This window comes from Gastrolobium bilobum, unplaced genomic scaffold, assembly GCF_033153095.1.
Source record: "Gastrolobium bilobum isolate Gb01-03AN ecotype WA unplaced genomic scaffold, APGP_CSIRO_Gbil_v1 utg4040, whole genome shotgun sequence".
Taxonomy (NCBI): Eukaryota; Viridiplantae; Streptophyta; class Magnoliopsida; order Fabales; family Fabaceae; genus Gastrolobium; species Gastrolobium bilobum.
The window spans coordinates 28,213-49,390 of NW_026899650.1; the positions used below are offsets into that span (position 1 = coordinate 28,213).

A 21,178-nucleotide genomic window follows, 5' to 3' on the forward strand; every position below is an offset into this window, starting at 1 on the left:
TCACAAATCCGTATTATTTTTTGATTTGCTTCCTTTTTTCACCCTATGATTTTGAATTCTGTTACACAAGATGATATAGATATTCTGTTAAAATAAATCATATAATATATTTAAAAAGATAAATCGAAATCTATTCGAAAAAGATTTGCATACATAATGAAGTTTTCATGCAAATCTCCAATTTAATTCGTAATAGGATTCTGCAAGGTGCATGTTAGTATACAAGAAAACACACGCTGTATACAAGAATCGCAAGCTATATACAAGAAACACACACTGTATACAAGAATCGCAAGCTATATACAAGAAACACACATGTTCTCTCTCCTTTTCTTTCATCATAGTTATCTTTCATCCTTCCTCCCTCCCTCTCGAAAATTTTCTTTGCTTTCAAACAACTCATCACAATGACAATGTCCCATGATGTGTTATTTGAGATATTCTCTTGTTTACCAGCAAAAGTTGTTTACAGGTTCAAGTCAGTTGGCAAGTTTTCCTCAAAGTTTTCAGACGAAACATTATTTGCATCGAAGTAGGCTCATAATGCATTGTTAAAGGATGACACATGCTTCTTCATTCAATCAGATATTGGTCAGAGGTACAATGGCCAAAAAGAGTTACACCCTTTACCGGGAGAGGAGCTATCATCTGGAGTCTCTAATAATGTTTTACAATTCTTGACTAACTCTGCAAGAATTGTGGCTTCAAGCAATGGCTTGATTCTTTGTCGTCTACTTGTCTGAACCAAGTTGAGTTGTTTATTTGTAACCCAGCAACACAATCTTTGTCCCCTTTTCCTGTCCCGGAGGATTTGCAGGTGAGTGTTGAGGCTGATCTCAAAATCATTTTTGAATGCGACTCAGATGATTGCACGCTGTTTCTTTTTTTTGAGAACCCAAAAGATGGTTGGTCTTCAAATTTGTATTGCAATGTTTACCTTCATAAGGAAGGTGTATGGAAAGCAAGGGAAGAAAGTTTCACCACTGGTCCCAGGAACTTGAGATTTGACATTCTTGTCATTCATAATTGTTTCATCCACTTCATCTCAGATTGTTCTCCTTACGTTAACAGAAACGATCAATATTTTTGGCCATATATCATGTCTTATAATCTTGAGAGTGGAGCATCAAGAATGCTCCATGTGCCTAAAAAAGCAAGAAAGGGTGTCGATGATGTCATCTGTAACATGGGGATTTTTAAATGGGGTAAAGTCACTAGTTCAACTAAATCCATTTGTTTGGTGAGGTTAAGAAAGTGTGTATTTACCATATTGGCTTTGAGCGACTATGAATCAAGTTCTTGGAGAATGATTTTGAAAGTAAGAGTGAAAGCAATGGGATTGATGGAGCAAGATCCTATTGTCATAGGTTTTACTGTCTTGAATGGTGATCTTTTGGTCTTTGCTACAACGAAGAAGGTCTACGGCTATGGTTTGAGTAATGAAAATTGTATGATACTTGAGGAAATATGTGAACATGGATGTGAAACCAGAGTCTGCTTCACTTCTTATTCGAACACGCTGCGCACGTGTGGTACTGATGCCACAACTTTGCCTCCAAAGAAAAAAAATGCTACAACCAAGTCCAACTTGGAAGTAGGATACAACTTTGCCTTTGATTTAGTATTAGTTGTCCAGATGTAATCATTCCTATTCTTGTGTGTAATTTTTGTTGGTATTTCTTTTCAAATATCAATACTTTTTTTTCTCCATAGACTTCATGGCCGAAATAGTTGATCGTGTTATTGTTTATTTTGTTACTCGACAATTTTTAGGGTATAATGAGCTTTTCTTTTCTTTGAAATCAATGTTAGCCAAAGTATTTTCTACTGATATTTTTTTCATATTACATATCGATTCATCGATTATTGAGTAAAGTACGCATCACTTTCTTCTTTAAATACTGAGCCTTCTGCTGAACATGATTCTGCGGTTGAGCCTTGAAGATAATCCAGGTGGATAGCCTAGTGGGGAAGTGTTTGGAATTACAGTTGTGCCTGTTTAAGATTAAAGTGGTAATTGTTGGAAAATTCTATCCGAGTAATATTAATTAATTAAATGTGTTAAAATTAACAATTCTATTGTTTATATTAGTCTATTGTTATAATAGTGAGTTGTATTGTTGGCATCTATTAGTATTAAACCTAGTTGGACAATAGTGTAAATTTTAAGCTGATACAGTAATTTCACATGTATACCAATTTAAATACTAATAAATGTGAAAAGGCCGAAAGTCCATATGACGGATCCTAGTTCACCAAAACCGAATACCAATTCGCCAAAACCAGTGTTTCTTAGTTGCGAGATGAGTAAATAGCTCTAATTTGGGTGAGAATATTCTTGCGAGATGAACAATATAAGTGATGTACCCTAAGATTTATAAACATTAATTCTCCTTCAATACATCACGAAAACTACATAATATATATCAATGGAAGAATCTTAACATGTAAAACAAAAAGCTCTGAGATTCTCAATTCAATTGAACAAGTTTATGAATTAATGTATAAAGTTTCGCCCTTCATAATTTTTTATTTTTGTAAACAATTTCTTTGATTTCAATCAACAACATGGATTCTATAATCTTATACACAAGGCTCTGATACCAAATGAAAGATTTATAATTCCTAGATCATGTATATGATTATAAAATAACAAAAAAAATTAAATCAAAGTTGAGATTATGCGTACTTGTTGGACCATCACAAAGCATGACGAAAGAAAGGACTACATGTCAGGATCTTCCTCTCTATCGCCTATTCTGAAAGTGGCAGCCTCAATGCGATGGGAGCATGACGGTTCATGAGGCTTAATCCCAATATAAAAAGGCTAGAGAGGGGACCTAGCCAAATACCCTGAAAAGAGTTTGTGTCCACTAGGTGTGTGCATGACAACCATTCTATTCCCTGACACTATTTCTGAAAAGAAACAATTCTTTTCTATTTCTGTGCCTTGGAACAATTTCTGAAAAAAACAAATGTGTTTGATAACATGTTATTACATAGGACTCAAACAATGGTCTTATAATTGATATTCACCATTAATCAAGTTTTACCATGAACCCGATTTATTTTACTGTACCTTTTAATTCTATTTTTATAATTATGCATTACTAAATTCATTTTAGTAGTTAGGATGAGACAGAACCAATGGGTTCTTAATTGATGTTTACGTTTCTTATGATTCACATTCTTGTTTTTAAATTATGCAATCAATCATATGTGTATGACTAGCTTTATTTATGACTTGATCACTCGTAGATAAACATATGAGTTGTGCATGACAATAGGGATGTTGGTGTATGATTCTGATTGTTTGATTGTTGGAATTTGTATAATCTAGGGATAGACTTATAAATTCTATAACCGTAGGTTCTTGCGTTAATGCTTATTTTATGAAAGAGTGCTAAGGGATTAGGCTTTTGATTATAATAACTGATTGGATTACCAATGGATTGAGATTTAATCAATCATATAAAGAGCTATTAATAATTTAATCTTGAATGTAATCGTAAGAATAAGGAAACTTGTTAAGAAATCATTGGGGAAGTTAAATCCTAGCTACGCCTTTTTATTAAAAACTCAACCAATTTCAAGTTTTATTAATTCCGAATGTATTTTCTAAAATCTTAAAAATTAAAAATATGTTTACAAATTCTGTTTTTAATTTAATTACATTATTCTCAAGAACCCCTTTTACAATCGATCCAACTTTAGTTAAATAGAAAAATTATTGCTTGGTCATCAGTCCTCGTCGGATCGACAACTTTTCTTATCACTTTATTACTTGTACGACCGGTGCACTTGCCGAGTTTGCAACAAGTTTTTGGCTTAGGTTGAACTGGTGTGACCTCGTTATCTTCAGATGCCATCTTTTCAATTAACTCAACAACTCTAGTCGTAAAGGCTTCATAGCAAGAGACAATTAATCATATCATGTATTTATAAAGATAAGTTTAAATCTATTAGATCAAAGTTCAAATTTTAAATAAGCAAAGAAACATTATTAAATATAAACCCAATTTATTTAAAAAAATTGATATATTAACATAATAATTAATAGTTATTAAATAGTTAAAATATCATCATATTTTCCAAGATATGGTCACAAATCCGTATTATTTTTTGATTTGCTTCCTTTTTTCACCCTATGATTTTGAATTCTGTTACACAAAATGATATAGATATTCTGTTAAAATAAATCATATAATATATTTAAAAAGATAAATCGAAATCTATTCGAAAAAGATTTGCATACATAATGAAGTTTTCATGCAAATCTCCAATTTAATTCGTAATAGGATTCTGCAAGGTGCATGTTAGTATACAAGAAAACACACGCTGTATACAAGAATCGCAAGCTATATACAAGAAACACACACTGTATACAAGAATCGCAAGCTATATACAAGAAACACACATGTTCTCTCTCCTTTTCTTTCATCATAGTTATCTTTCATCCTTCCTCCCTCTCTCTCGAAAATTTTCTTTGCTTTCAAACAACTCATCACAATGACAATGTCCCATGATGTGTTATTTGAGATATTCTCTTGTTTACCAGCAAAAGCTGTTTACAGGTTCAAGTCAGTTGGCAAGTTTTCCTCAAAGTTTTCAGACGAAACATTATTTGCATCGAAGCAGGCTCATAATGCATTGTTAAAGGATGACACATGCTTCTTCATTCAATCAGATATTGGTCAGAGGTACAATGGCCAAAAAGAGTTACACCCTTTTATCGGGAGATGAGCTATCATCTGGAGTCTCTAATGATGTTTTACAATTCTTGACTAACTCTGCAAGAATTGTGGCTTCAAGCAATGGCTTGATTCTTTGTCGTCTACTTGTCTGAACCAAGTTGAGTTGTTTATTTGTAACCCAGCAACACAATCTTTGTCCCCTTTTCCTGTCCCAGAGGATTTGCAGGTGAGTGTTGAGGCTGATCTCAAAATCATTTTTGAATGCGACTCAGATGATTGCACGCTGTTTCTTTTTTTTAAGAACCCAAAAGATAGTTGGTCTTCAAATTTGTATTGCAATGTTTACCTTCATAAGGAAGGTGTATGGAAAGCAAGGGAAGAAAGTTTCACCACTGGTCCCAGGAACTTGAGATTTGACATTCTTGTCATTCATAATTGTTTCATCCACTTCATCTCAGACTGTTCTCCTTACGTTAACAGAAACAATCAATATTTTTGGCCATATATCATTTCCTATAATCTTGAGAGTGGAGCATCAAGAATACTCCATGTGCCTAAAAAAGCAAGAAGGGGTTTCGATGATGTCATCTGTAACATGGGGATTTTTAAATGGGGTAAAGTCACTAGTTCAACTAAATCCATTTGTTTGGTGAGGTTAAGAAAGTGTGTATTTACCATATTGGCTTTGAGCGACTATGAATCAAGTTCTTGGAGAATGATTTTGAAAGTAAGAGTGAAAGCAATGGGATTGATGGAGCAAGATCCTATTGTCATAGGTTTTACTGTCTTGAATGGTGATCTTTTGGTCTTTGCTACAACGAAGAAGGTCTACGGCTATGGTTTGAGTAATGAAAATTGTATGATACTTGAGGAAATATGTGAACATGGATGTGAAACCCGAGTCTGCTTCACTTCTTATTCGAACACGCTGCGCACGTGTGGTATTGATGCCACAGCTTTGCCTCCAAAGAAAAAAAATGCTACAACCAAGTCCAACTTGGAAGTAGGATACAATTTTGCCTTTGATTTAGTATTAGTTGTCCAGATGTAATCATTCCTATTCTTGTGTGTAATTTTTGTTTGTATTTCTTTTCAAATATCAATACTTTTTTTTCTCCATAGACTTCATGGCCGAAATAGTTGATCGTGTTATTGTTTATTTTGTTACTCGACAATTTTTAGGGTATAATGAGCTTTTCTTTTCTTTGAAATCAATGTTAGCCAAAGTATTTTCTACTGATATTTTTTTCATATTACATATCGATTCATCGATTATTGAGTAAAGTACGCATCACTTTCTTCTTTAAATACTGAGCCTTATGCTGAACATGATTATAGAATTATAGAATCCACATTTGCACAATAACATCATAAAAGATGTTATTTGCACAATAATCATGAAACTAATTTTAGGATATTCAAAAAACCGAAAATCGATCCAATCCAAACCCAAAAAAATTGGATTGGATCAGATCGGATTTGAAAAAAAAAATTAAATCGAATGGATGATTACATAATCAAACCGAAGGGATTGGATCAGATGAATTTTGCTTCCAAAACCGATCTAATCCAGACCGCGAACACCCTTACTAGGTATTGGCTGGCAGTGGCAGGTCAGTGAGGTCACATGTTAATGCACCTTATCTCATGTGGGTTGCTTAAGATAAAAATAGTGATGCGTACTTATCTACATTAAAAAACTTACACTACAATTTCGAAAAGAAGAAGAAGAAAATAGTAAAACATTGATATTCCGTAACACAATTAATGAATTATTTCTTAGTGTGATTATTACATTGTAGATAATAACAGCTAGAAAATATTTTTTTGGTGTTGTGTTTGAAAAGTATTTTGAAATAATAAATTATCAATATTAGCAAAATTTTTATATTTGTTTATTGTGATAATTTTAGGTTATTTTATTATTTGATACATTAATATAAAATTTAACCTGGCACATTTATGTAACTTACAGTTTTAGGACACTTTGTGTAGGTATTATAGCATAGCAAACTAGTCTTTTGCCCAAGTGAAGTAATATTAATCATTTGATTCTTCATTTACATTTTAGACATTTCAAAATAAATAAACACGGAAAAAATATTTGTCATTTTAAATGATGTAGAATTATATTATTTTAAGTAAAATAGTAGTAGGTTTACTTAATATTTAAATTATATAAAAAAAACTCTTAATAACTTCCTACTCATCCCCATTATGATATTCCATTGTGTAACTATTTATCTCACCAGAAAATACAATAATTTTAACTAGTGTTGATAAACCTGGACCGACGCAATCCAATCAACCCAAAAATCGGTAAACCAGTCATATAACCGGTTCTGGTGAAACAGTGGATCGGCCAAGCATTGAAACAATGCAACCCAGTCGATTTTGGTAAAATCTCCGGTCTATTCAACTAGTGACCCAACCGGGTTCAAAAAAAATATTGATTAAAAAAATCATAAAGGAAATCATTTTTTTAAATTCATAAATGTTTTATTTTCTTTTAAAATATTTGAGTGATTTATTGCTTATTGACTTACATAGGTTATGTACCTATAACACTAATATTATTATGCACTATGCAAGAAATTTTGATTTAAGTTAGAGATGTCGTCTACTGAACCTGAAGTACCAGTATCACAAGTTTTATATGTTGGTTTGATTCTTTATTGGATAATGATGTGTGGTTTATCATTTGTCATATTAAAGTATTTGAAATTTGTATTATTTATTTTTACAGATATTTGAGTATGTTTATAGTTTTTTTTAATATAAATTATAGATTTGCATATATTTATTGGGTGATGTGATTGAACCAGTGACCGAGTATCTAAACCGGGTCAATGACCGGGCCGAGTTTAATAACATTGGTTTTAACTAAAATGACACAATTCTATGTTATTTAAAAGAACAAATACTTTTCCAATAAATAAACATTTAGCTATAGTAAATCGCAAAATATGATTGTATTAAATTAAAATATCATAACATTTAGGCTTACTTGTCAAATACATAATTCTTGATAACTCAAAGATTGTCGTGCTTGTTTCGGTATTCCTACAAATGTTGAAAGACCATAGAACTTCCTTTATAGTTCACACCACTCCCTATTCACAACTGTCGATGAGACAAGTTGTGGAATAACTATTTCACATACAATGTGAATGCAGTAGAGACCTAGTCATAAATATTAACCATAGTACCCTTTACATCATAGGTCTATGGGTTGGGCATATACTATTACACACTAATTAGTGTTATAGATATCCATGTCCAAACAAAGGGATAACTTAATCAGTTGAGCTTATATAATACAACCCAAAATTAATCACGACTCAGCTCCTTTTTTGTTAAAATAAAAAATTACAATTGATTGAAGCCCACAATAATTGAAATTATTTTTAATAATAATTGTAGTCAAATTGATAGTTTTTTTTTTTTTTTGGACATATTCATTGGTTCATTGATTACTCGACTAGTTCTGTTCGAATATTGTCGGAGACGACTCTCTCAAGACCATTTTCTCTATTCCCAAAGCTTAAACTCAAGACATTTAGTAAGAGAAACAAATTCCTTATTACTTGAAACAATAATTATTGGTCAAATCGATAATTTCTAACTATAAATAAGTTACATGTCTAATAATTCACTTAGCCACAATTATGTAATGAGTCAATAAATGATTAACTTTATTCATATCCACCTTAACTAAAGTGTGTGCATATATATATATATATAAAGGAAATTTTTAATACCTTGTGATTTGCTATCCAATTTGTATGGATGGCACAAACGTAAACAGGCTTAGCTTCTTGGGCCTTGGGTTTTCTGTTAGATATTCATTACAACAGTTGGTCCAAAATCTGAATATGTGCATTAGGATTGCAAACAAAAGCTGAAGCTTTTCGACCAAAAAGTTCATAAAGAAAATCTTTTTGACAAAAAAAAAAAAGCAAAAGCAAAATAGTTTTTGGTCGCATAACCTCCAAATTTAGCATTGAATTTGAATTTTATAAACTTCAGTGTCATTCAAATTACAAATATTTTATTATGTTGTCGCTTGGCGTTCTTTTTTTCAATACTTTATTTTTTTATAAAACATTGGATAGACAGTACTTTATTTTATTTTTAACAAATTAAACAAATCATGAAATTTTTTGTGCTGTGTTATTCTTTTAATTTTTATCAAATTAAACGGACCATGAGGGTAGTTTATGACTCACGGAGAAAGAAGTTAAAGGAAAAAAACAACTATATTGCTTGATGAAAATGTACTATAAATTCAAAGTTGTAAAGTATTAATAAGTACTCTTTAACCAAATGTTTACGGTACACCGCTAGCATCACTGATTCGGTACGACAGATCAATTAAAATAGAATATTTTTTGTGATATGTGTACGAAAAAAACAATTAATTCAAATATGAATTTTTTAATAAAAGTCGTAGTTACATCGAGTGTATCAAAAATACTCTCTCTTTATTAACAAAAATATTAATATGTTGTCTGTGTGTCTGATACAGACCCGACACAGCATGATAATCAGTATAATGTCTATTTATACTCATTCCTAATAAAAATATCAATCACTGAAACTTTTATTTATAATATTATTAAAAATATTCTTATGTTGAATAATGAATATTAATGTATTAACCATTGAGGTGCAATTATTTATACTTTTAAATAATAATTTAATAAAACTTTGCTTTTAAAAATAGAAGAATCAGCTTCTAATATATTGTTGGGCAAATGGCTTCTTACACAGGACGCTTACGGAACACCTAGAGGGGGGTGAATACGTGTTCTAAACTTTTTCAAAATCTTTTTAAATTCAGTAAACAATTTTACAATTTTTCTTCAGTCCCTATATGCCCAGAATAATTTTTCACAATGCTAAGAACAATGTAGTAACAGAATGCGTACCTTAGCAATTTATAGAGTATAAACGCAGCAATGTAATTTTCTTAAACAACACAGAAAAATATTAATTTCCAAATATAGAATCAGTTTAAGTGCTACAGCAATTATAATAGTATCAGTGTAACTGTCAGTCTCTAAACAAAATATTCAGAAATTAAATGAGAGACAAGAGACACACGATATATCCTGGTTCACACCCACTAAGCCTAAGTAGGGTGCTACGTCCAGACTGAAGTAGCTGCAGATATTTTATTTATCACAAGTGTACCTGTTTTACAAACACGCGTCACACATGCAATCAAACAAGATATCAAAAATCTTCCTAGTGCCTACACTGCTCCAAGCTCTGAGAATACTCTAAAGTCGAACCTACGGAGTTCACTAACTCCTCTCACACAAGACCTCCACTCTCCCTAGTGGATTCTTGAGGCTCCAGGCCTTGAGACACACTCTCAAGCCAAGCACAAGGTCGCCAACCCACACGGTTGCACCCACACACCTAGGACAGATTTACAACACACAACTACTCCACTTTAACAACCAATACATAATTTTTCAGAATTGTAACAAGTGAAATAATCCAAAAATACAGTGTCCTATCACACCAAATATATCACAGTAATATCAAACTAAGCTCCACAAATTTATGCCATATGCAGAAAATTAATCCAATGACATATGTATTAAAATCTCTAAAATTAATGCACAAAGGAGCTTGGATATTACACAATTATTTTTCTAATCAATGGACACCAAGAAATCTGATTTAAAACAAATATCACAATTATAACCAGAAAAATCAGATTTGAAATTTATCTCAAAATTTCACATAAAATTCAGAATTAGTTCTAGATAAATCTTTTAATAATAAACCAAAAGAAATCTGAATTTTAATCACAATATACTTCAATTAAAACAGAAAATTCAAATTTAATATTCAACAATAAAATTTCTAGAACAATTCAAGATTAGGTTTCTAAACAATAAATCCCAAACAAAAATCTGAATTAACACAATGTATAACAAGGTATAAAAATAAATTCAGATTTAATATTTTTAATCAATATTTCACAAAAATTAGAAACACTAATCTTACACAAAGAAATTACAAAAATTCAGATTCCAAATTTTAACAGTAAATTTTTATACCAATGAACAACTCAAGATATTTAATATTCAGTAAATTGGTTGGTCCTTAAGTTCGTCCATTTCATTGCGAATACGTGTAGATTTAGGACGCCCCTGTCCACGCATCATTGAGACATCAGGAACAAGCTTTGGTCTGGGATGTGGGGGAATTCTATCTTCACTACCAATCGGCAGAAATGGATAAGAGTAGACACGCATAATGGAGTTTACAGAGAACACCGGATCCACATATTGCTCAACATCAAGGGCTACCTTCTTACATGATGCAATAACATGGCTACACGAAATTTTGAATGCTTGAAACTTACCACATTGGCATTTCCCATCATTGAGGTTAACCCAAAATGTATTTCCTTGGTCATCGACTTCAAATGAGGTGCGCGCCACGTTATACTCCCGAACACGCATCGATGTAGCCCTCTCACTGTTCTTTGTCATCGCTTCTGAAATGGTTTTTGAGAAACGCTTTCCAATCTCAACATCTTTCTATGCTTTACACCCTCTTTTAAAAAAGTAACGAGCAAGTCGACTATATGTGCATTTTACCAAAGAAGTTATTGGCATGTTCCTCGCTCCCTTGAAAACCCTGTTCACTGATTCAGACAAGTTAGTTGTCATGTGACCATATCTTCGTCCACACTTGTAGTAACTTCGAGTACATTTCTCTTTTGGAACAACCTCAATCCATGCAGCGACTTCTGGACTAATGCTGTAGAACTCGGCATACGCAACATCAAAGTAGTCTTTATTTGCAATATATCCTGCAAGAAAAACACACTATAATATACAAACAGACCCAATCGACAAAGGATATACAACATTTCATGTAACTAGTTTGCATATATAACCTAGCTTCTTTAGAAAACCCTTCATGTATTGATCCTTGAATCGTGTATTAAAATTGCTCCCTACATGACGAAGGAAAAACACATGGTATGCATTAGGAGGTTGCCATCCAATGTCTGGATTGGCCACTGCTGATAAAATGCTTTTGTGTCGATCCGAAATAAGGCTTATACCAGTCTTATTGGTTACATGCATTCGGATGGATGCCAAAAAATATTCCCATGCATCTTTTGTTTCACTTTCAACCGCCGCAAATGCGATTGGCAAGACCTCATTGTTTCCATCTTGCACTGTGGCGATCAATAATGTCCCTTTATATTTACCGTACAGATGCGTACCATCGACCTGTATGACTGGTTTACACCATTTAAACGCCTCCCGACATTGACCGAAAGTCCAGAAAACACGTTGAAAAACCCTGGACCCAGTAATAACTTGTCCATTCATGACACACGGTCCATGTTGAATATGGTAAACTGACCCTGGAGAAAAATTCAACATGTGTGCGAACCATCTTGGCAAGAATGCGTATGACTCGTCCCAATCTCCGTAAATCTTAGCAATTTCTTTCTGCTTTCCCATCCACGCCTTCCTGTAAGAAACATTATATCCAAAAAGGGCAGTAACCCGTTCTTGTATCAAGATAACGGCCACCGACGGCGAAGCCTTCACCATGTCTGCATACAGATATAGAGCATATTTGTAATTAGTATTAATATCCGCCTTCACATGATAAACTCATAAATTGTCGCAGTACGAAAACTTCAACAATGTATAGTACCTAGAATGGCCTCAGATATAAAATATGAATCAAGTTGTTTGTGATCTTGAGAAAGGATTGTGCTGACACAAGAATGTTTTCCAACCCATTTAATGACTACCCAGCCGTTGCTATTCTTCGGTTTAATTGCCCTTACTCGCCAATTGCAGCCTTCTTCATGCTTATGGCATTTCATAGACAACTTCGTGGTAGTACTTTCAACCACTACAACTTCTTGATGCTCATTCATGCAGTAATGTTTTATAGCAGCTTGAACATCGCTCTTCGACCGGAACTCTTGTTTCACATACATTTCGTCTCCTCTTGTCCACGGACCACGACCTAAGCCTTCAACATCCAGTATGTCTTTGTTCGGATAATCAAAATTAACAGCCTCATAGTGTGGGATGTCATCCCAAAATGGTGTCATATCTACAAAAAAAATAAAAAAATAGATTTGGCAAATATTAAAGCGATTATATAAAAAATTAATCATACAAGACGATACAAGACATTCAATGGCTAACCTGATGATGGTGGAATAACCACATTTTTGGACGTAGGAATAACAGTCTCCTGTGTTATGGGATTATCATGATGTTCATCATCACCTCCATCACTATCATTCTGATCATGGTCATTTTCCAGTAGAGTGTCTTCATCTTCCTCCTCCTCTTCATTGTCAGGTTCAACATCTACCATATAGTCGCTTTCATCTCCACTTGCAATAGTTGATTGTGTGGGCTGGGGTACCGATGATGACGACATTTGTGTCTGACTGTTATGGTCCAACCCACGTGTCGGTATTAACATGTCGTCTGATGTCTCAATATCGACATATAACTCAACAAATTGAGACGTAGTAGAGTTTTGGACAAATGTTCCAAGAAAAATGTCAATGTCCTCATCATCAGTTATTTCAAAACCTGCATATTTCCGATTTCCACATGGGACTCGACCCGTGACTGAAGAAATTACCTGATTTTGTTGCAACTTCAACTTCTGACGAATCTTCTGAAGTAGATCTTAAATGGACAAGCCTCGGACAATATACATTGCTCTTTTTTCCCCTTCGAATCTCAACCCGCCTACACTGTTAATTTTAGAACCATTATAATATACAAAAGACCGATATTGTTCCATTGTACTGTGTATTTATGCAAATAACACAAAAGGAGATCAGATGAAAGTAGAGATTAAAAAAAAGTAAATAAAAAACATTAAATACGCATTACAGCAACTCATACAAAAAAAATTACGACATTACAGCAAGGTGATACAACAAAATTTTAACATTACAAGCAAAGCAACTGATATAAAACAAAAATAGTAGAAGTAAAGAACCCGTCAGTCAAAATCATATACAAAAATAGCAAACATCCCGAACTTTCAAAATGTCCCATACTAAGTAACACCGGAAGACCCTATATATAACCAGGCAGATATTTCCGTAAGTGTCAGTGGCGAGATTAATTTTGTAGTGTACGGGATGCTACCCCACGAGTATCGCGTGGGGAATGTAGAAGGACAACGTAATCCGTCACCCAATGTGGCGGGAGTAGGTACACGTGGCTGGAACGCATCACATTACCTGGCGGAGGATTTGTACACGTGGCTTAGTCTCGCCAATTGATATGGTGGGACTCAAATGAGTCAGAGCAGGTGGCGGGATTCATGCAGACACGTGAGTTGGATCCTATGTGGCTGCTGATCTCGTCGTTGTATGTGGCGGGACTGGTCACGTCAGTCAACCCTACATGTTTGACTGCTCTACTTTCATCAATCTTTACAGATGTGTTTCAGTGTGGAGATACTTTTGCAAATTAACAGTAATACGGAATTTTTGCCCACATTCAACGGACCCATACACAATTAGTCAAGTAATTATAAAATAATATTATTTTCTTTACAAAATATATACAATTCTTAATATAGTTATGAAATAAAGTAATTATTGACTAATATAATGAAATATTGGTGTTGTTGTTTCTGGGGATACAAAGATGCTCAATGTCTCTAGTGAAAGACCTACTTAGAGAAAATGGATGTTCTTTCAATAATGTTTATCTCAATTAAGTTGGAAGATAGACGAAAGAGACTAAAATATCTCAATAAAATATGATAGATGAAAGAGAATAAAATATCTCGATAGAATGTCACTGCAATCCCAATAAATCCATTCTAAGTGATTTAATTAATCTTATCTTTGAGAATTTAATTATAAAAGTCGTCTTAGTAAAATTTAATATAAATCATTTTGAAGATATATTCTCTTATTTCCAATTCAACAAGTCTCAGGTGGGGAAGAGCTCAAATCAATAACACAACTCATTTTTCTGACACCCGAAGGGCTTCTGATCTCCGACTTTGGCTTGATGGACAGGACTACACTGACCATCTCATTACTAAGGCTGAGTCCATCTCGGTAGATGTACGCCCTCATTGGAAAAAGGTTGATGCTCAGTTATGTAGCATCATCAAGTCTACCATCCACTCGTCCTTGAAGCAGATTTTTCGTGCTCACGTCACTTGTGAGTCTGTTTGGCGTCGGGCCAAGTCACTTTATACCAATGACACTCAGCGACTCTATGGGGTTTGTCAAAATTTGATCACTACTATTGCTGCTCAACAACTTGATGTCTCTATGTCTGCTTACTTGGGAAAAGTTCAGGGACTCCTTCATGATTTCAATGAACTGTTGCCGCCTGCTGCAGATCCTGCTAAAGAACTTGAGCAACGCAGCACGTTCTTCATGCTCATGGCTCTTTATGGTTTGCCCCCGACATATTCTGTCAACCGAGATCAGATCTTGGGCTCTACTACTGTTCCATCGCTTGACTCTGTTTGGTCTACGTTGCTTCGCATTCCACCTAAGACTTCTACGGAGCCTGCAGTATCTGCTCCCTCTTCAATTGACCCATCTGCCCTTGTCTCCAAGGGTTTTGCACGTGGACGCAAACCCTCTACGAGACGCTTTCTCTTCACTCATTGCAAAAAGTCAGGCCATACTATTGATCGTTGTTGGGATCTTCATGGTCGCCCTCCTCGCTCCGCTCATTTTGCTCAGACAACTGTTCCTGCCTCGGACTCTGCCTTGATTGCTGGATCACAGCCACCTCCTGGTACCACTGCCTCTAGTGCACACACGGGTAATTCCTTTGCTGGTGTTTCGCACTCGCCCTCTCTTGGTCCATGGATTCTCGATTCTGGTGCATCTGACCATATTTCTGGTAATAAGTCTTTATTTACCTCTCTCTGTACATCTGGTCCCTTGCCCAGTATCACTATGGCTAATGGGTCACTGGTTCAGTCCCAAGGGATTGGCACTGTTCTCCTTTTTCCTTCTATTCTCATTGAGAATGTGCTTTATGTTCCTCATTCTCCTTTCAACCTTATTTCCATTAGTCGCTTGACTCAATCCCTTGACTGTACTATTTCTTTCACTAAAGAGTCTGTCATTTTGCAGGATCGGAGCTCGAGGAGGACACTTGGCGTCGGATCTGAGTCCAATGGCCTTTATCAGCTTTCAACTTCTGTTCCAGTGTGCTCTGTTGTGGATTCTCCGCTTACTATCCACGCTCAGTTGGGTCATCCCAATCTTGCTAAGCTCCAGAAGATGGTCCCACGTTTCTCAAATTTATCTAGTTTGTCTTGTGAGTCGTGTCAGTTAGGGAAGCACACTCGTAGTTCGTTTCCCGATCGTGTCAGTCGTCGGTCTTCGTCTCCTTTTGCTTTAGTTCATTCAGATATTTGGGGTCCTAGTCGTACCGTTTCCACTATGGGGTACAGATATTTTGTAACTTTCATTGATGATTATTCTCGATGTACTTGGTTATTTTTAATGAAAAATCGGTCTGAATTGTTTTCTATTTTTAACAAGTTCTTTAATGAAATCCTTACTCAATTTGGTGTTTCGATTCGCATTTTTCGAAGTGACAATGCTCGTGAATATTTGTCTCATCAGTTTCAAACCTTCTTTGCATCTCACGACATCCTTCACCAGACATCATGTTCACACACCCCTCAACAGAATGAGGTTGCTGAACGCAAGAACCGTCACCTAATTGAGACTACTCGGACACTTTTGTTACATGGTCATATCCCATTCCAGTATTGGGGCGATGCTGTCCTCACAGCTTGTTACCTCATTAATCGGATGCCTTCCTCCGTACTTCATAATCAGGTACCACATTCTGTGTTGTTTCCCCATCAACCTTTGTACCCACTCACTCCTCACATCTTTAGTTCTACTTGTTTTGTCCACAATCTCAGTCCTGGTCTTGACAAGTTATCTGCTAAGTCACATAAATGTATTTTCCTGGGTTACCCTCGCTCACAAAAGGGTTATCGTTGTTATTCTCCTAGTCTTCGTCGTTACTTTGTCTCGGCGGATGTTACATTCTTTGAGTCTAATCCATTCTTTGACTCCTCCTCCCATCCCAGTGATTCTGTTGCTACTCAGCTACCTTTACCACCTGTTTCGGTTCACTATATACCTTCACCATCTCCTTCTTTAGATGTTCCCGTCCCTGTTCCCGCCCCTGTTCCCCCTCTCCAGGTCTATCATCGTCGGCAACGTCCCCCTGTTCCCCAGGACCCTGCCCCCCCCGAGTCTGCCCCTATTGTTACTGAGGCTCCTGTGGACTCACTTCCGTCATCATCTCCTCCGGCAGCTCCGATCCTTCCGTCTGACATTGATGTGCCCATTGCACTCCGGAAAGGTACTCGTGATTCTCGTCCCCCTCCCAGGTATTTAATAAATTTGAGTTATCATCGTCTTTCACCATCCCATTTTGCTTGCCTCTCTTCTCTTTCTTCTGTATCTGTTCCTAAGACTACAGGTGAGGCGTTATCACATTCTGGTTGGCGACAGGCCATGATTGATGAGATGAGTTCCCTTCACAGTAGTGGTACCTGGGATCTGGTTCCCCTTCCCTCTGGGAAGTCTGTTGTTGGCTGTCGATGGATATACACGGTTAAAGTTGGTCCGGATGGTCAGGTTGACCGTCTTAAGGCCCGCTTGGTGGCTAAAGGTTATACTCAGATATTTGGCCTTGACTATGGTGACACATTTTCTCCCGTGGCGAAAATGACTTATGTTCGCCTCTTTATTACTATGGCAGCTATTCATCACTGGCCTATGTATCAGCTGGACATAAAGAATGCTTTCCTCCATGGTGATATGCGGGAAGAGGTTTATATGGAGCAACCTCCTGGGTTTGTTGCTCAGGGGGAGTCTAACCTAGTTTGTCGTCTTCGAAGATCCTTGTATGGTCTAAAGCAGTCTCCCCGGGCTTGGTTTGGAAGGTTTAGCACTGTTGTACAGCAGTTTGGCATGACTCGAAGTGAGGTTGATCACTCAGTCTTTTACAGACACTCTGATTCAGGTTCTATTTATTTGGTAGTATATGTTGATGATATCGTCATTACAGGTAATGATACTCATGGCATAACTCAGATAAAACAACATTTGTGCCATCATTTTCAAACAAAGGACCTTGGAAGACTCCGATATTTCTTAGGGATAGAAGTGGCCCAATCCAAAGATGGCATTGTACTATCACAGAGAAAATATGCTATGGATATTCTTGAGGAAACAACATTGTTAAATGCTAAGCCCGTTGATACTCCTATGGATCCAAATGTCAAGCTTTTACCAAATCAGGGGGAGCTATTTTCTGATCCAGAAAGGTATAGAAGATTGGTTGGGAAACTGAACTATCTCACAGTTACTCGACCAGACATTTCCTTTGCAGTCAGTGTAGTAAGTCAGTTCTTGAATTCACCCTGTGAAGATCACTGGAATGCAGTAATCCGTATCCTCAAGTACATCAAGACTGCTCCTGGAAAAGGTCTTCTCTATGAAAACAAAGGTCATACCAGAGTTGTAGGATACTCAGATGCTGATTGGGCAGGTTCTCCTATTGATAGAAGATCCACTTCTGGGTATTGTGTATTCGTTGGAGATAACTTGATTTCCTGGAGAAGTAAGAAGCAAAGTGTAGTTGCTAGATCAAGTGCTGAAGCAGAATATCGCTCCATGGCCACAGCTACCTGTGAACTCATCTGGTTAAAACAGCTACTGAAGGAACTCAAGTTTGGAGACACTGGCCCAACATCTCTCATTTGTGATAATCAAGCTGCTTTGCATATTGCTTCAAATCCAGTGTTTCATAAAAGGACTAAGCACATTGAGATAGATTGTCATTTCCTTAGGGAAAAAGTTCTCTCAGGAGATATAATCACTCGTTTTGTCAACTCAAATGATCAATTAGCTGATGTATTTACTAAGTCTTTGAGAGGACCTAGAATAGACCAGATATGTAACAAGCTTGGTGCATACGATCTATATGCTCCAGCTTGAGGGGGAGTGTTGCTGTACATAGTATAGAAGTCCCACATCGAGTGTACATAGTATAGAAGTCCCACATCGAGTGTGTCTCTTTGTATTCTTCAATTGGTTTGCTATATAATAGCACCAATGTTGTGTAGTTCAATATAAAAAGGATTACAATGAATACCTCTTGTCTCTTGATAATTAACATATACCACCATTTTGCCTTTATACTATTTCTTTGGTGTTTGCATCTAGATCGCAAACCTTGTTGTGTTAAGAAGAGCCTTGCATGAAATTATTCATTTTTTGTTTACTTAAAGTAACAGAGTAATGAGGATAACCATGAGCGTCAACATTTCTAAAACCCATCCAAAGTAATAGATTCAAACAGACATCAAATGGATTTATAAGCTTACAAAGTTTAAAAAGGTACTTACCTTGTTGAGGTTCCCTTTAATTTTTCTAAGCTTTCGTGAAGTTCCTTGCCTTGGTTCCTTTTTGAGATTTCTGTTTTTCCTCTCTTTTATAATGTGAAGATCTGAACGCCTTACTTCAATGCTTCCTCTTACTAATACTTTCTTCCTCTAAGCTTCGTTAAGTTGTTCAGAGGTGGCGTACGTGACTGGTTCGTGAGAAAATGTACTTGCAGTGGAGACAAGATCTGAAGCATGGTGGCTGGCGGTTTACACTAATTTGGGGTATGATGAAGATGGACCTTTGGATCTGCCACTCTTCTTCTCCAAACTTTCTTTATTTTCTTCTAACTCGCTTCTCCAAAATTTACACTAACTCACTACCGCCAGCCAAACCCAAGAACAACCCTCGATCTCTGGTTCTTTTTCTTTTTCTCCAAACCTTTCTCTCTCTCTTTCTTTGAGAAACCCAGTCCCCTGCTGATAAAAAAATGGCTTCCCCTTTTTTTATTTCCCCCCCGTTTCTGTTTGTCTGCCTTCCTTTTTAATGGCCCAAAAAAATATCTGGTGAAGCCTCCAATATAGTGAATATGACTGCCAGCAAGACCAAATTATTTGTCTTTGTCGTATTTCTCTTCTCATGAAATGCACCAATGCAAGGTTAACTAATTAAACTCACTAAGACTTAGGGTTATGTGGTTCTTTCAGATCTGAAATAGAGCGTGTGTTTCTGTGAGTTCTTGAAAGAGAGTGAGTGTGGTTCTGTTGTGTGTAAATAATAGACACGAATAGAATAGAATGCATCATAGGGAAAGAAAATGGACCACACTATAAGAAGACTATCTCTTCACTTCTCTTACTCTCCTTGTCTCCTAACTCAATTCATTTTTTGTCCCATGCATGTCTTCCCTGAACGTGATAATTCGTCATTTACCAGTAAAATGAAAAGCTGCATGCCCACACTAAATTTCTGTACCATGAACCCTGTCTTTATTTTCTTTCCGTCTCACTCTCCCCAGTAGACCCGGTACCACATTTATATATAGGAGTGCGATTTTGACGTACATAAAAGTAGACCCCATCATAATCGATACGAACAGGGACCGCTTTGATGAGCAGTAAAGTGTTAATGTATGGAAATTCCAAATCCATTCTCAAAGCTAAAAGCTCTTCAAATTGGTTAGGCATGCTTAACTTGATAAAACTGATCTATCTCATTAGCTGTAAAAAAAAAAAAAAAACTTCTTCACGTTAAACCCGACTAATGAGTGTGGGATAGATAAAATTTTAAAGAGGTTGTTTCTGGATTCCAACTCATATATCATAAGCTGTAAATATAAAATAAATCTAAATTATTTATTGAAACCAATAAAACTAATAACAAGAAACTACGATACCCATAATAAGTGTAGCTTTAAGAAACTACGATGAAACAAATATTTACACATCCGCAAATATAATTAACTTGTGGTAAAATCAAATAAATGATATCTGTTCTTATATCCATCTGCTACAAGTTGCCCCAGTTATAGAAAGTCATCAGCAACCAACCCCAAGAATAAATAGGAGTGTGCAAATTAAAATTATTATAAATCAAACTAAACCAACCAGTATAAGCTACATTAATTAACGTAAACCTCCTTGAGTTGTGGATGAAGCCTAAGCCATTCAAATCGACTGGTTAATTTGGAGTAGGCAGCAGGAAAATTACCAGTAAGGCACTGAGGGTGGCGGTAAGAATCCACACCGTTAATTTAGAAATTTAATTAATTAATTATGAGATTAATGAGATAATTCCATAATTGACCATTATAATTATGAGAAGGCTTAAATAATTATGGTAAGTGATTAATAATGTTGAAAAGTGCAGATATCGGTTCTGCCTCACAGTATAAATGCGTACCGATAAAGTATCCCGAAAAATTATGAAAAATATGTATATGTGACTAGAATAATATATAGGTATGGTATAACAAGTATGAGGTCAAAATAATGAGAACTGGTGCCAGAACTGATACTGGCTACGTAAAAGCGCGTACCGAAAAAGTACA

General features: G+C 35.7%; 3 protein-coding genes across 3 annotated transcripts; 2 read left to right on the forward strand and 1 right to left on the reverse strand.

The window, feature by feature from the left end:
• Window positions 1-413: 413 nt before the first annotated feature.
• LOC133292198 (uncharacterized) lies at window positions 414-1,642 on the forward strand. The gene is made up of 3 exons (XM_061490577.1): window positions 414-486; window positions 586-737; window positions 818-1,642. The coding sequence occupies exons 1-3, from the start codon at window positions 414-416 to the stop codon at window positions 1,640-1,642; spliced, it is 1,050 nt and encodes a 349-aa protein (XP_061346561.1).
• A 2,873-nt stretch (window positions 1,643-4,515) lies between these two features.
• LOC133292199 (uncharacterized) lies at window positions 4,516-5,745 on the forward strand. The gene is made up of 2 exons (XM_061490578.1): window positions 4,516-4,693; window positions 4,877-5,745. The coding sequence occupies exons 1-2, from the start codon at window positions 4,516-4,518 to the stop codon at window positions 5,743-5,745; spliced, it is 1,047 nt and encodes a 348-aa protein (XP_061346562.1).
• Window positions 5,746-10,798: 5,053 nt separating this feature from the next.
• Window positions 10,799-13,145, reverse strand: LOC133292200 (uncharacterized). Its single transcript, XM_061490579.1, has 5 exons — window positions 12,905-13,145; window positions 12,399-12,809; window positions 11,620-12,294; window positions 11,318-11,532; window positions 10,799-11,257 (listed from the first exon to the last, which is right to left on the reverse strand). The coding sequence occupies exons 1-5, from the start codon at window positions 13,143-13,145 to the stop codon at window positions 10,799-10,801; spliced, it is 2,001 nt and encodes a 666-aa protein (XP_061346563.1).
• Between the last annotated feature and the right edge of the window lie 8,033 nt (window positions 13,146-21,178).